The 17,504-nt window shown below is 39.3% G+C and overlaps 1 protein-coding gene across 3 annotated transcripts in view; it reads left to right on the forward strand.

The window, feature by feature from the left end:
• The window catches only part of slit3 (slit homolog 3 (Drosophila)), a 258,143-nt gene that overhangs the window by 158,191 nt on the left and 82,448 nt on the right, over positions 1-17,504 (forward strand). For all 3 annotated transcript variants that reach the window (XM_087799783.1, XM_087799784.1, XM_087799782.1), the window contains one exon: positions 3,801-3,872. In XM_087799783.1, the coding sequence (XP_087655909.1) occupies positions 3,801-3,872 (72 nt within the window). The remainder of the gene's footprint in view (positions 1-3,800; positions 3,873-17,504) is intronic.

A 17,504-nucleotide genomic window follows, 5' to 3' on the forward strand; every position in this document is an offset into this window, starting at 1 on the left:
CAAAAACATGTTTTTCCAGATTTTTTTTAACTTTGTGAACTTGATAAATAGGGTTATAAACAACCCATCTCTACATCACCTGCCATGGCAGCACATCAAAGCAGATTTAACCACCGGAGCACTTTCTAGAAATCCTCTGGTGATCCGGAGAAAAAGCCTTTGGCACAACACACTTGGCTGTTTGGCCAAAAGCTGTTTGATATTTGCGACACCCCCCCAAAAAAAATCCGAACTAACGCCAACCTGTTTACCAACAGCAGCAGCCGGTTGATGTCCGTTTTAAAGCCTTTGAATTTCAATTTATCTGAATCCAATATTTATTAAGGTTAGGGAAAGTCTGAGAAGGAATTTGGATCAAAGATGGAAATCATTTTTACAATACGGAAGAAGGATGGGCTACAGGAACAGAATAGTAACTAACATGCATATGAAACATATTTTAATGGTGTTTGGCATATGTTATTGGCAAAAAAAGGGCATCAACGTAACTACAAAATTTAGAAAGATATATAAAATTAAAGTTTTTGATTGGTATTCTTTTAGAGTTTTTAAATCTGTAGGTATTTTTAAATTTTTGAATTGCTTTTGATTTTCAAGCGCTTTGTGACCCTGGTCTAGAAAGGCGCTTTATAAATAAGTACTACTTACACACAAAAGGAAATTTCAAGCTCTTTGCAATTTGTTAAAAGTTGAATATTAGTCGTTTCTCAGCACCAAAAACATGTTCATTTTTTCTATTTTCCTGCCATATTACTACATTTTTTCATAAGCGTTGGTCTCTAAATTTAGCCTGGAAAGGAAGAACAGGCAACAATAAAAGGCTAAAACTCTCCATATCTAAATACTCTTTACCAGGTGATGCCAGTGATATAATCGGCTGAGATGCATTAGATCTGAAATGTCAGAGAAACTACTCCGAGTCACAGGGGTCGATACACCCCCTAGACTTCCTGCATCGTGTGCATATTATTCCATGTGTGCTACACCACTAAATGATATTGCTGACAAACAAAACTCACGGGTGTTACCTGGGGAGAAAGTAAAACAATCTATGCACGGTATTACGAGCGGCCATGTGAACTGCAGTAGGCAATTGCTCGATTTTGAATCCCTGTCAGAATTTGTCATCAATATTAGAGTAGCTTTGTGTTTCATTATATATCATAACTGTGTATACACTTCAGTGCTGCTGTCCTTGCACCAGTTTAATACGCACAATAAAGTAATACATGTCATTTTGAAGGGAATTTAAATACATTTAATGTCATGGTTCACAACAAAAAAGAGAGGCGTTTCATCTAAATACATGACTTTGTGACGCAAAGTATAAATGTCCGGATATTTATACTTTGCCTGACAACCCGTATCCAATTGGAACAGGCGATCAAGTATAAAAATGTGTCCTTACAGCACCCTTGCTTCAAAAGTCTTTGTCTTTCACAGACATAAAGCACATCTCTGAAAGTTGAAATTGTTGTCCTGCCCCACAGAGAGATTCCCGGCACCGTTTTTTGAAACCTACCAACCTGAAAGCGTTTTATTCGCGAAGCACATGAGTGATAAAATGGGTGCAGACGGAAATGAAGGAGATTTAAAGGGTTTTGATCGGAGATAAAAAAAAAGAAGGGGAAATAAATGAATTAGCGATGGATGAATGGAGTCTAAGAAGAGATAAGGTGAAGGAGAATCAAAGATGATCAGGGAGGAGATAGAGAAGAAATGGATTATAGATGGAGAGAAAGGTTGGGAAATAAGAATTGGAAAAGATTGATGCCAAGAAATGAAGTTGTTACATGTCGATACATTTTATGTTTCTAAGACGCTTGATTTTGTGGTTACATGTTAAGCAACAAGTAAACAATATCTAAGTGTGTTCAACTGTAGTTAACTCCATTAATTGAAAGTGAAGTGAGTTGCATTCAGTCAAGAAAAAAGTCTTATCTCAAGATATTTAAAGACAAAATGAAACTGGAAATCCTGTAATTGGTCAAGAAAAAAACCATTCAGAAAATCTTGTTTCTAGAAAATAATTTAGACCATATTTACTTTAAAATAAGGTATACAAATCTGCTTAAATGTCAGTTTTTACCAAGAACATTTTTGGCACGGAGATTTGTGAAAGTATGGTGGGATAGTAAGAGATCAAGAGAAGTCATGAAAGTGCAATAAAGACTTGGAAGTGAAAGGAAAAGCTTTGCAAAAGAACTTTCTTAAATTGTAGAGAAAGATCGTGACCAAGGTTTTGTCATAAATCGTGCAGTTCTTACTTACTTTGAGTGCACAAGTGCGTCCCAATAAGCACTCAATTGGCTCACTCAAATGGACGATGAACACTTTCCACCCTTAACTGCTGCCATCTTAATGACGTAAATGGCGCTAAACAAAAGTTACGTCACCAGTGACCCATCTTCTTAGCAGATACCAGCGTAAATGTTTAAGAAAACACAAATTCTACCACAAAACAACAGTAATAACAAAATTAAATTCAAATTAATAACTTGTTACTGTCGGCGAAAAGAACTGTCAAGTGAAGGCGATATTGTTCCAACGGCCAGTTGCAATCAGCGTTAAAAAGTAGTAGAAGGAGAAGCTGTCGAGTAATTTAAAGTAAGTGTGTAGCGTCAGTGTTTGATTTGAGACAGTACTACCCTGTCCAAATTTGCACACTGCGCAAGCACGTGTACTGTCTTGACCTGTACTGCACTGGTTTAATCGGAGAAGTGCACGATTTGGGACGCATGCCCAAAAGAGTAGTGGTTGGAAAATGTAATTAATGGATGGAATCCTATGATTTCTAACTATATATAACTTTCTTTCCACGTGAATCGATGGTCAAATTAGTTCCGAAAGAGTCGCAAGACCAGACGTGCTAAAAATATCTTACAATTAATGTCCGTCTGCCGTATCTCAATCAATTCAGCAGAAGACGGAAAGAAAAAGGAAGAAAGAGGTGGAGGGAGGAAACGAGGGGAAGGAGAAAAGGGAGGGAGGTTTCAGGGTTGTCAGGTTCATAGATGGCGGGATGGATAGAGGTGGGGGGAGGAGGGGGTTGGATACAGCAAATTAAGGTAAAAGCAAGAGGATGGATGACAGTAGGGCATGGGGTCCATCTGGGAGTCTGACGCCCGGATCTGGAACGACTGCGAGGGAGGGGAAGGAAGACGGTGTCGTGACTCCGGCTTGATTTACAGAGGCTTTCCTTTTAATGAAATTGTTTCAGTGACGGAGCCGGTAAAAGGCCCTTAATGGATTGGCTGGCCTAATGTAATGAAATTACTCCCTCTTTCACTACAGAGCAAAGAAAAAAAAAAGAATAAAAGAGGACATGGTGGAGGGAGGAGGAAAAAGGGGGAGGATGGAGGAGGGAGAAAATGCAATTAATATTTACAGAACAGACATGAAGGGTGGGCTTTAGCAGATGGGGGGGGGGGAGGGGGAACGCTCGCTCTCCTCTTCACTCCGTCGACCTCCCTCGCTACTCCCTCTTCCCGGTGGGCAGTGTGCGCCGGGCGAGGAGGTGACCGGTCCCTTCTCTCCTTCCTCCTCTTCTTTCTCCTCCTCTTGCTCCGGAGGGCCGGTCATTTCATCACCGAGGTGAGAGCTTTAGGTGCCGACGGGCGTCCTCCCCCCGGTGTGCGTTTAGAGTTCTTACTCCTTACTTTCGGCTTCCGATTTGGGGGGTGTATCACCTCGCCGACTCCCCCACGCTCGCGTTGTTAGTCCCTCCCACAGCCCGAACCGTGCTGACTTGCCTCCCTCTCCTCTCTCCCTGTGTGTGTGTGTGTGTGTGACTGATGCAGGCAACTGGACAGCAACCACATCAGCTGCATCGAAGATGGAGCTTTCCGAGCGCTGCGCGATCTGGAGATCCTGTGAGTAGATACGAACCCCACTTCTTTCTTCTCCATCCTTTTGTTTTCGTTCCCCCCCTGTCTCCGAGCTCTCCATCTTTCTCTCTCTCATCAGCATCCTCCGCATGTCTGGAGTGTTACAGTAACTTTGTCATCGTGAAAAAACACTCAACAGTGCTGCTTTTGTTTGGATACCTGTTCCGCTTATTGTGTCGCTCCTCATGTTTTGTCGCACAGAATCTGAGCTCTTGTCGTTGAAAATTGTCACCGTTGAGCAGGTCGTTGCCTCAGTTGTGGACGGGTTTTGATTCCAGACGTGTCTCTATTGTCATAAGAAAAAAAAGCAGTGTAGGGTCTCAGCATCATCGCATCTCTTACAGAGAAGATGAAACAAAAAAACAAAAAGTTTTAAAACAATCCACTTTATTTTTAGGCTCGGTTGCCTGCAGGGGTTGTCGCCACAGTGGCTGAATATTATAATCGCAATACGTAATCATGCAGGGAAGTGAACCTGAAATCAGAAAATAAATTGGAAAAGCAGTGACTCAAAAATAATGTGTTTCATCTGCATATTGCTGGCTATGCTGATAAATAATTTAAAAAAAATGTGTAGAAATAAGTCGGTGATAAAAGCTATTTTTTTTATTATTTAATTTAATTATTACAATAATACTACATTAATTTAAAAAAGAAAAACAGGTTTCACTTTTTTTCACACAGAGGCTTTCACTCAATCCAAGTCTGGTTTTGGTCCAGGTTTCTGCAGCTTCAAGTTTAAGAATGGATGGAAACATAGATTAATTAAAAATATTTGTATTCTTTTAAAAGGTTCAGATTACCACATTGGTAATAATACAAAAAACATAGGGGAAAAAATGAAAGGAAGTCTGGTTCTAATGCAGGTTTCTGCCTGATCAATGAAGGCCAAAATCTACCTGATTCTCTTATCCAAGATCAGATTAGAATGTTTGACCTTTAGATTTTAGTCAAATACATTGATCTTTGATTATCTCTCTATGACATCTTTAAGTCTTAAGAACTTGTATTGTTGTATTTTTCGCAAAGTAATGATTGAATAATTACAATATACTGTATATACACTGTTTCCATTTTGTAAGTAAAATTACTTCTTAAATGTTACTGTGAAGGCAAACACAACAGACATTAAGACCTAATGCAATATTTTCTTGAATTTAACATGAGAATGACTTGAGTTGTGCTCAATTTTTGGGGGATTTTCAAGCCAGTTTTAACCTTTTTTTTTTTTCTGTTGCTGCTTTTCTTGTTGCTCTGTGCGCTGAAGCATCTGGTGGTCGAGGTGGGGGTAAGTGGGACGCGGAGGGATGGCGAGATAAGACGTATTAGCAATTCATAAGTCACCTGACGTCTGAGCGTTGAGCAGAATTTACAATTCACTGTAAATACGGAGTCGCTCGGATTCACAGCAGCCAGTGTGACAGCACGTCGTCTTTTCTCTGGATGTGACGTTTTAATAAAGGCAGGTGTCTATTTATGTGTGTGTGTGTGTGTGTGTGTGAGAGAGAGAGAAAATGGCATGAATGACAGTAAGTGATTCTGCCGCTGGACTGATCTTCATTTCAGGGCGTCTTAACCCACCCAGATGTTACACACATACACACACATATCCATCTGCTCGCCCGTCCTGAGGGTTGATTTGGTGACCGTTGTAGAAAATGTGATAATAGAGATAGCGGAGATTGAAGGTCATGTGACTGCACCATCAGGTAGGTGTGGGTACTCGCCTTCCTCCGTGTGTGTATGTGTGTGTGTGTGTGTGTGTGTGTGTGTGTGTGTGTGTGTGTGTGTGTGTGTGTGTGTGTGTGTGTGTGTGTGTGTGTGTGTGTGTGTGTGTGTGTGTGTGTGTGTGTGTGTGTGTGTGTGTGTGTGTGTGTGTGTGTGTGTGTGTGTGTGTGTACTTTGACACGCCAGCTGTGTGTCTGTGCGAGAGGTTTTCTTTTGTCTCAAGGTGAAGCCTCTCTCAGGATGTTGCTTATAAATAAATGTGTGCGACCAATTTCAATCTCGGTCCTGATCTGCTGTTATTAGATTTTTTCATCACTTAGATGAGCAGTTGTATTACTTTATCGTAGGCTTCATTACATTTATTTTTAATGTGATAAAGAACCAGTAATTAGCGCACACTTTTATTTTACAATTTTTTCAGTAATGATGGTCACAAGTGACAACATATTCTAGTCTAAACATAGACATGGTTCACCTACATTAAGAGTTATGCAGGCTTCCTAATACAGAACCTTGTTGTAAAAAAATAGAAAAGATTTTGTAATGCACAAATCCAATTTACACACACAGCTGCACAGATGAGTTCACTGAGGAGTGAGTCATAAGAGGGATGTCGGAGAACGAGTCCAAAGTGTGTGCTTATTAAGTTAAAAATTGCTTTTATTTAGGTCAGTTGGAAAGTACAACATTGTTTAACTTAAGCTTTGCACCAGCAAAAAAAAACTGCAACAGAATTAAAGTCCAAGAGGGAAAGAAAGTTGACCCAAATATGTATAATAGTTCAACTAAATGCCTTTATTTGAGCAGATCCTTGGCATTTTAGAGTATTTACCATAGTATATAGTTCAAAAATAAATAGTTTATAAAGTTAAAAGGAATTTATCATCGAAACACGGACAAAATGACCCATTTTTCCTACATTTGTCAACGATTTCAGAGCCATACAATCCAGATAAGCGCTCTTTAGAATGATTGTAAAAACACTTCCTTGAATCTCAATGACTACATTATTCGATAGAAGTGATGTGTGACTCAGTCCCCCCGCCCTGTGTGTGCGCGAGAGGTACATCACTCTAATTGAACCAAGCATCAAACTGCGTGAGCGCCACTAACGAATCTCCACATTAATTAATCCAGTCGTTTTTAATTAGCCGCCGTTCCTGGGTTAGACGAACCCTTATCTGAGCGGCTTAATGTGCTTCCACCAGAAGCAGTGCCGGCTCGGCGCGACCTGGTATTGGGCCATCAGGCTCGCTTAAGGACGGACAAATACAAACCCGAACGGACTTTTGTATGTTAGTTTCATTAATTGGTTTTGGTAATTGCTATCTGGGATGATGAGGGAGGTTCCTGAAGGGGGCGTCATGTTGGGGTTTTGGTTGTGTTCATGATTGGGTGAAACGCATGAAACGGCTTCACCAGTCAGGAAACTTGTAGGTTATTCTGGCTTTTGGAAGCACTATAAAAACTGGTGAAAAGTGAATTGCAAGGACAGTTTTTTCGTGGTCAGGTTGAGATGAAGCATGTTTCATCTCCCCTCTAACCAATCTTTTTATCAGATGCATTGATTTACACTATGAAAAAAAAAATCAACTCTAGCTTTTTACCATCTTTAGAATTCCCAGTCCTCTTTTTCTCTCTCTACATCTGAAGTGTTTAAGGAGAATCATTCTTGACGATGTTTGAAAGAGCGAGGGCCAAAAGTGAACAGTAACATGATCTCATTCAGGAGTTAAAAATGTAACCCAACACAAGATTATCCACTGGCAGGAAAAAAAAAGAAGTTTTTTTGGGGGATGTAGGAATTAGATGGGTTGATGAGGCCTCATGAAACAGCTGATGCTGTATCATGATACAGTTTGACACTAGATGTCAATCTCGCTGAAAAATAATGCCAGGTTACATTGAATTAGTAGATCAGATCCAATTATTTTAAAGAAGAGACTGCCATCTAGTGGCCTTAAGAAATTAAGACGCTGTATCATGAAACAGCTGATGCTGTATCGTGAGGCCTCAGCAACCCTTCATTAGAATGAGCATTGACAAATAGTGTCTTGAATTTGGGGGGGGTCTCTCTATTTGCTTCACAGGATCCTATTTTGGCCTTTAATTTTATATTTTAAGGGTAAATAATACACTTTATTATTATGTGTGCTACCTGGGTCGTACTTTGGAATGTTTTTGCAATTCTCTTCTTCTTCAAGAGACTAAACTAGAGTTTAAAACTAAATTAAATTGAAAGAAAAACAGTTATAAGTACCGTAGTTCTACGAAGGAAAGTGCCACGGCGTTTCCTTTAAAAATTGCTTTGTCGAAAATAAAACCAATTTGTAACAATCCTGTTGCCGAAACTATTATGACATCCAAGTCTTTCTGTAGAGTTCCGGCTTCCGCGAAAAAATGTTCAGCAGCGTAGAAAGATCCGAGTGTAGATGCCTTTTTAAATTCACACCATCCTTTGATATTAGCTCCCTTTACTCATTCGTCCTCAGATCGTCTCTGTAGCCTCTGTCTTTCATGGCTGCTGGGATGAAAGCAGCGGATCAGTGATGTAAAAGCAATGCAGTGCCTGGCCATGATTTATTTAGACTCAAAAGGACTGCGGTTAGGTTTGCCATCCTTTTTTCTTTTCTTTTTTTTTTTTTCTTGCCTCACTTTGCCTCGGAGTGGCAAGAGACAAGAGAGTTTCAGGCGGTGGGCAGTGTTCACAAAATGGAAAAGAAAAGGGGGGGGGGGGGGCGGAAAGCAAGAAAAAGGAAGGAGTGTGGTATCCGTGTTGCAAAAAACCCGAGAGTTTCCTGGACATCATTTATTAATTGGATGTTGGATCTGAGGAGGAGAAAGGAGGGAGAAGCAGCTGGGATGGAAGATGCAAAAGATAAAGTAATAGGAAATACCGGTAACTGGAGAAGAGGACGCGATCTCCACAAGGGCCACATTGATGCTCGATTGGTAATGCCTGTTTGAACTAACCGAGACAAACTAGAACAGCCTGACAGCGCTTTCTCTTTTTTAAAACAAAGCATAAAACATTTAAAAACATTGAGTTACATGTACTGTCTAATTGATAGCCCGCGGCGCTAACGTCTCAACGAGGCCCAAGTGCCCTAAATGAAACCGGAAGATCGCTAATAGTAGTTGACAAGACTAGCGTGTGATATACATACAAATAGATCGGTCTTGAACGACAAACTACTTTGACCCTGACTCACTTACTTCAAATGGCTAATGCTAACGTTGCGTCGGAGATGTTTTAAATGCTAATTCAAGGATTGATGATACAGTGGCTCTCAAGTGCATAAGTGATGTTGTCGGAATCGGCAAACCAAGGTTCCTGAAGGCCTCTCGTGTTTGATGTCTCTCTAATATAAAGTGCCGGGGATTGACGTAGCTGCTAGTTCAATTACCTTTCAAAGTAGAGAAGAGCTATCAATTAAGCTGAAGTGCTCGAGAAGAAGACAACTCGAAGCTTACATAAAAGAGTCATAGCCTCGAGTACAACCTGCCGGTTAATAGGCGAGGATGTTGAATGGCCGATGTTAAGTTAAGGTGTATCTCTACGGTTATATACCTTAAAGTTATCAATATGTAATGTTTTTTGATTCTTTAAAACCTACAAATAAAATAATACAAAAAGGACAATGTATTAAAATACATTCAGTGCAATTCAATTCAATTTTATTTAAAGTGTCTTATCATAACAAAGTTATCTCAAGACACTATACAGTTGAAAAAGGACTATAGTTGATTAAGGAAAAATAGATCCCAGCCAATTGTTGAGGTTTATATCGAGGTGTTATGCTAGTCTGGAACTCAATGGTAGTTGTTCAGATATTTACGTGGGAGTTTGTTGCCAACAAAAAGAGGGAAACTGAGAGGAGGGTTAGCGATGAGGTCCACAAAAATCTTCCAGAGGCTGTGTGTTTGAGGAGATTGCTAAGATTGAGGGGGTGAGATTTTAGAGGACTTTGAAAGTGATCTCTTGGATTTTAAAATGGATTGGTGAGCTGGAGATGCTAATGAAAAGTGTGTACGTACTAAAATATGTGTCCCAGTTGGTAGTTTTGCTGCCATGTATGAACAATTTGGGAAGTTTACCAAGAAGACAAGATAACTACCTGATTTATGAAACATTTGCATCCAGAAAATGTGTCTTTATTTTTTGCATTTTGAGCATTTTTGAAGGGACGTTCAAACATTGTGTTTGTTGAGGCACTAAGCACTCTTAATTGATTTATTTTAAAATGTATTATAACACATAAAAACAGATAATCTGTGTTTTAAAATAATTGGTCATTTTGCATCCTTTATAAATTAAACCTTGTAATAATTTTTAAAAAAAAAGCCTTAGCATTTAACCTTTAACAAAGCTAAATATGATACTTGTTGCTTTATAATTGAATGATTATTAGTTTGGATGGATGGATGGATGGATAAAACTTTATTGATCCCTCTGGATTTCTCTCTCGGGAAATTGTTTTTCCAGTCAGCACACAGCAAAATAACACACCTAAATAAGTGTAACATATTATAAATTTGGACGAAAAGAGAAAGTAATTAAACAAAAAGGATGATAGTCTAGGAGTGACTGATGAACTGTTTATTTCCATTAAAAGATTTAAAGGTGCCAAAAGAAGAAAAAGAAGGAGATGAAAAGCAGGCAGGAATCTGATGAGACTGGCTGATGTGATGTTTAAAAAAAAAAAAAAAAAACCCGGCAGTGATAGAAGCAAGATTGAGGGGATCAGAGGGAGGAGAGCAGAAAGGCATTAATTATTGATGGAACAAATGTCTGACTGCCTGACTCAATTTGGCCCTTTGGTGTTTCCAGAGCTCGACGCCTGTCAGATGCACTCAGGGCGGGCTGGAGACCCACACTGGTGCTGATCCGATGTTTTCACCGGCACTATCAATGCCGGCCAATTTAGGTCAAAGACTGAATAATAGTTTTCTGAATTATTTATGTGAATCGGTGTGCTTGAAAACAGCTAGAACTTCTTTTTTTGTTTACATTCGAAAAAAGTACTATACAAATAGTTTTCAGTCTAAATTTACTATTTTTTCAAATAAATTGGATAAATTATTATTGAAAATATTTGGTTTTATCAATTATTATTTGGTTTAAGATTAATCTACTTGCATATAACACCTTTTTTTTTTTATTTAAAATTTAATTTAACTTGCAAGTCCAACTTGACCTCTGCCACAGTCCGTCTCTCCTGCCCGCTTAATATCCGTCGGCCCAGAAGTAATGAAGATAAACTCCGCGGCTGCCATGGTGAAAAATTAAAGGCGGAAATTGGCACGCTCGGGTGATTTTTAGGTAAGATTCCATCGGCTGAAGATGAAAAAAGGGGTTAGCGGCTGGGAAGGTGCCAGTCAATTTGTGGAATTAAGTTGTTTGGCTTGTGCGAAGACTCTCTTTTTGTAACGCTGCCAGGAGGTGCATTTACATGTTTTGAGAGGCTTTATGACTTCAAGAAAGATTTAGGTCTTGATCTTTACAGGGATAATCACAGAGTGTGCTGTTTTTTTTCACAGACAAAAGAAGCGTCTGATACTGTGACTCGGATCAGATTGTCCAGATTGTAGCAGAAATTAAAACTCGGAGCCAGATAATAACTTTTTGATCATTTGGAGATGAAACGTCAATTTGATTTATTACCTCATAAATGCTCTAGACAAACAAATCTTTCATTTAGGAGAGATTTTATTGGACATAGTTTGGATTAGCATGCAATACATTAAGCATTTCAAGCCAAATAAGTAACAAATGACCCGAAATATTGGATAGAAAGTAGCTTTTTATTACATAAAGCAGATACATATCATAAATAAAGACTAATTGTGTTGATAAATATGTGGTAATGATAGCTTATAGGTTACTGTGGAAGATGATAAACAGAGGAAGGACAAAGTCAGAAATCATAAACATCCCAAAAAGGATGCAAAACAACAGTAAATTAAATGTAAAATGTCTACATTGATCAACTATAGCCAAAATACTACAGAGACTAATGGCACTAAATCGATATATTAAATAATCCATAGCAGTTTAATGTAATATATTACATACAATGTCAATTAATACATATATTGTTTTTTTTCCTGGCTGACTAAAGAAAACAAAACAAAATTTAACGCAAAAAATTCATCCTTAAATGTAAAGTATGATCGACTCTAGATGTTCTTCTCCTCATAATTGATAATTGAATTTCGTTTTGCAGATCATACTGTGTCTCAGTCAAAACGTGATGAAAACACATGCAAAAATCACTGCCTCCCAAAATTTGACACACCTCACAGCAAATGTTTAGCTTCTTGAGTCAAATGCTACGGAAATTATCCAGAAATTATATGTAAAATGCTGTGCGTCACTACACAGATGCAATGCATCGTAAGGCAAATGTCACATAATACGAAGCAAATGTGAGGAAATTGGACGAAAATGCTACACAAATGGAAAAAAAAGGAAAAATCCCGTTATAATCTCTTGTCAAGACACAAATGCATCCGTCTGTTCTGATGAACCAGAGATCAGCCAATTCCCCACCCAAACGACCCATTTTCAAGACATTTTCCAAAATATTCAGACAAAGTAAAAGCGAATAATATCTTAACTGCAGCTTTAAATGTGCAAAAGAGCTTCTAATCAGCCACGAAAAAAAAAAGAAAAAGTAAACACAACCGGCACTCTGAAAGCCTGAGGGAACTGATCATATTTGTCAGTAAAGACAAGGAATCAGAATCAATTAGCACTCCACTAATTTTTCCATTCCCAAAGTGATTTTCCACAATGTTTTTGTTCCCGTTTCGTCCTCATTACCAGACGGCCCATTTATCTCTGCCGAAGCTATTAAAGGCTTCGAATTGAAGCTCCTCAAATTCAAACACACATGTTCAGTTTGGAACCCGGAGTTCAACTGAATGTCAGAAACAATCTCTCTGGTCTAGCGAGTTTCCATTGCAAAGGTTAGACTTCCACCGAGTCGGGATGTTCCGAAGAGGCTTGCAGCTAATAAACATTAGGGAGGATTTGTACCGTTGCAGTGATGCACGGCTGAAGTATTCACGTTGATTCATAATGACAATAAGTACAATTTTCCTCTGCATATTTCCATTCCATGTTTTGATAGCTAAGTCTGCGCCGCTGCCACAAACTCATCGAGGGAAATTGGAACATGAATTCCACTCAATGCATGACTGGGAATAGAACCGTGACCGTTTAACTCAACAAACCCACAGTCGGATTTCCTCTTTATACTTTGATTCCACCTTTGATGGTCAGAATGCTTAAACTTAATGCCAATAAACAGTGGTGGAGTGGAAATATAATTACGCTCTGCAGAGTCTTTTCTACTCGGAGCAGTCCGCTTTGATTTCCAAGGATTCCTCACATCAACAAAGACGGAAGGAATTCCTCCCTGCAGCAGCAAAACGAATGTGTGCGAGAGAGTCTGTGTGTGTTATTACTCAGTGAGAGCTAATTTAATGCTGAGTGCCAACGTGGTGGATCGCTGTACCCCTCAAGTCTTTCCCAATTGTCTTAATTTGTATAAATGAAGGAGGCAGGGAAGCTGGAAACAATACAAATGTATAGAGCTGTTATATTTTGACGAATACATACGAGTCCATATGTATATAGAGTGAGAAGAAGGCGCGGTTTCTCTGCTGGCTATTCATATTTCTAATAGACACATAAAGTAAAGTATAGTAAAGTATCAGGAGGTATTATCAGGAGGTGTTTTCAGAATGGAAAACTAACAAAAACATTATTTTAAAACGTTTTTAATGCAAGCATCCGTTCAGTCAAATCCACTGAGAGTCCATGGAAGTGTTGCCTTTTTATTTTAGAGGTTGCTCAGTAAAGGTCAGTTGTTCCCAAACTGTTCCCAAGTGGGTCAGTGGGTGAATTTAAAATACTATTAGTGCAGATGGTTTGTATACACCAAGTAGGGGAATTGTGTTCTAATGATTCGTACCGCGAGATTTTGTGAGATATGTTTTGGCAACAAAAAAAAAAGAGACACAGTTTGTACGGTTGAGAACGATGAATGGAACATTTTACTAACACTCGCACTGCTTTTCACTGAAACATTGCAATGATTTCAGGAAAAAAAGATTAGGTCAAGCAAGTGCGTTTAATATCCAAGCACAGCTCTGATAACTACTCAATCCAGTTGCCCTTCTTTTGAACTCTTTGGATAGCCATGACCCTCCTCTTATGAGAGATGTTCTCTGTCTGGAGAGCTAAGGAAAGAGAACAGGAACTTTGCATCACTTACCAATAAGGTTGGGGTAAGACGCTACAGAAAAGAAAGACTTGCTTCTTCGGGGTGTTAATGTCAGATCATAGGGTAACTTGGGGAAATATCCTGTTTACATTCAAGTGATGGGGAAGCTTTAAAATACACTGAACAACCTGGTGTTATTTTTTTGCTGGCAAGTCTTTAGCTCTGTTCAGGAAAGACAAAGGTTGGCCGAGAATAATATAATCTAATTATAATATAATCTTGATGGATTAAGGACATGAATATGTTCTGGATTGAAACTTTTCAAGGGGAACTTTTTCCATCACCGGTCAATCTATTTATCCATCCCTGGTCTGGACAACCTTGCTTTATATCGACAGTCAGTTGTCATGCAAAAAATTTCCTGTCCTGGGTTTTATCATTCAGATATAATTAGGGGACGTGGAAACAGACCAGAAGCCTTCCATATTACATTATTGCCTTTTCCCCTCCGCGGTCAGTCATATTAGTCCGCAATACGACATGATTGGAAGACGGCTGCATCCACAAGGGCGAGCCAATCATCGCTTAACGTCTCAATCAATACTGTATAATCTATTTTAAAACACTTAGCCAAGGAGCTAACGTCTGATTTGGAATTCCACTGTGTTTTAGCAAAGTGTGCCCGCATGTCTTTGAATGAGTTAATCCAGTTAGCGTGTGTGACTGCCAGGGCCACATCAGAATAAATGATGGGTCCCTGTGTGATGATGAATGGTAATTTAGATTTAACACAACCGGACTAACGAGCGCGCTAATGACTCCGACGCGAGTCCGGACAGCTCCGACTGGATGAGCTCGCGCCGCGCATCCCAATGAGCTGGGTGGAAAAAATAAAAAAAAGGGCACCGCACATTGCACCCGGTGACACTCGGAAAAAACATGCGTGAAAAAAGTGTTTTAATAAATGCAGGCGTTCGAGAAACGGGGGGGTAAATGGTTCTTTCGCCAGTAATGTGCGTTTGGATTTCTCTGAGGACCCTATTAGTTTTGGAGAGCGGTAATGTCAGACTAATATGAAGCTAATTAATTGATAATTATTCACCGACCGTTTTTCAACCAGTGGAATACAATCTTTCATTTTGCCTTGACAGCGGTTGATTAATGAAAATAGATGCTAAGTAGATCATCACAGTGACTCAAGTGGAAAAAAAAAACTTATTTTCGCATCTCTCCAAACCAACATTTGGTCAAAACCTTTCTGTCTTTCGGTTCGGTTTCGGACTAAATGGCAGTTTATGCTAATGTGATTTATTGATTTCTGAATCCGTGCGCGGTCAGGCTTTAAGCATTCAATACTGTCAGAAAAGACTATAATTTCTGCCATTAGCTTAAAAGCCAATATGTGTCCATCAGCTTTCAGAAGCCCTTTATTCACTCGGAATCTCTGCCCTTGGAGCCTCAATTATATGACATCCATGTTTATTCTAACCGTTGAATACCAAATGAAATGATTAAATTACTACATTTAAAGTTCTAGTGGAAGTAAAGCGAACTATCTAAGCAGCAATTTTATGGGTTCTTTGCTACGTGGAAGCATCTTTGAGGTGCTCAACCCAAACTAACTTAACCAGGCATTGACCTAGATTACAAAGACTAACAGAAATGTCAGTGTGCCTTCCAAAGGAAACAACAGACCTGCTCTTTTATTTACGAGGGGTTGAGAGATCATGTGCTCACTGCACTCCTTTTTTCTCTACCTCGAGTCACTTCGGAGCTTTTCATACTCCCCTTCTTCCGCTTTTCGATGTCGATGGAGAGTTTGCTTTCCATCAACTCGACTTCCCGTCAATGATTTAAGGGGTTTCCAGTGAGATTTGAGGGCGTTTGGTTGTTGCCTTTTCTTCCAATTTCAGCTCCTGATTTTAGATGTTTTTATATCCAACGACGAAAAGTTCTTCCATAAGATTGGCAACATGTTTATTGTACGACCACCATGGTCAGCATTGGTATTTCTGATACTATTTAGTTGTTTTTTTTCCACTATATCTTCAGCATAAAGTGAAGTAAAATTGTATAACTGTTAAACTTGCATACAAAAGACCGCGGCAGAACAACCTTAAGATATTTTCCCAGCATTCATATTGTTATTAAAGTGTCCATGCTCATGGAAATCCAGAATATACCAATACATACTGTACCTCCTTAAAGACATTAATGTCATACTACAAAACCTATGACATTCTGGTAGAAGAACTTACATTTCTCTGATCCTTAAATCTCTTCACTGGCTGCCAGTTTCTTTCAGGATCAACTTTAAAACTCTGGTTCTGTGACCCTGGTCTAGAAAAGCGCTCTACAAGTATAATTTACTTGCTTGATTTACTTTCTTACATGTTTCAGTTTGTGTGCTATACATTTTGATTTCAAAATAATACACAATTTGGACTTGTCGCCCCACGGTTTACTCCGATAACTTTGATAGAAACATCAATTTGTACAATATATTTTAAATGATACTTCCATTTCTTCTTTGGCTCTGTTACCGCTTTAATCAATACCAACAGATATTAATATGCGCCGCATCTTCCAGCCTGAAAATACCCTTTGCTATTTGAATGACATTTAATATTCAAGAGCATGAAAATGGATACAAGAAAAAAAGGCCGGTAAATCCTTTATTTAATAAAGATAGTGGGTCAAAATGACACGACAGGACTGGGGGACGCGGGAAATGTGGGCACAAACCAGGTCAGACTAGAGATGTCTGTCGACCTGAAATGGACTTTTGAGAAAGTGGAACCATGACCTCAGTGGACAGAAGCCACCGGTGTGACTGAGAGAGATGGATGAAGAAAGGAAACGCGTGAAGGTGAGCAAAAGACAGGGGAAAAAACGAAGAAAGAAAACGAGTGTGGCTGGTATTACACACATACATTTGCACTCATACGTCCAGAGTCTCGGGAACTTAGAAGCACTCTAAAGAGCAGTGGAACCGCTGCATATTTTATGATCGCTTTTCTCCGTGAAGCAGCTTTCCGGCTGAAGATGCACCTCTGAAAAAGATGGAGGGAGCGAAGAGAGAGAGGGAGAGAAGTGCGGGCAAGGGGGTGAAGGGGTTTGGCCAACAGGCGACTGTCATAATTCATAAGGAGAGACAGAGATGCTCAGTGCAGTGTTCACTTCAACAAGGTGACTTTCACTCTACGAGTCCTCTTCTTCTTCCTCTTTCTCTCACGCACACCAAAACCCTTTTGTGATTCTTTCTTCTTTTTTTTTCTTCCCTCGAGCAGATTTTCCTAAATCTTCAACATTTTTTTTCCAGTCGTCCTTGTTCTCATCTCCAAAGCGAATGCATTCAATATACATTCACGTCAAATGACAACCCCTCTTTTAGAAGCAAACATCTATTTAAACTTTGATGTTCTGACGATTCATATCCTCAAACCGTCCTTAGTTTGTCATGATTTCGATTCTGTTATCAAGGCTGTTATCAGTGAGTCATCTCAAGGTTAAGAAAACTCAATAACCTCATCGGGAGAAGACTTGCAGGAGATTGAATCTATCTAATCTAAATCACCACTGACATGCCCACATGTTTTATGTCTATGCTGGCTAAAGGATGAAGTTGAAGATAACCTACATTTTGTTGTGCTAT

The sequence above is a fragment of the Callionymus lyra genome, chromosome 9 (assembly GCF_982586985.1).
Source record: "Callionymus lyra chromosome 9, fCalLyr1.hap1.1, whole genome shotgun sequence".
NCBI lineage: Eukaryota > Metazoa > Chordata > Actinopteri > Syngnathiformes > Callionymidae > Callionymus > Callionymus lyra.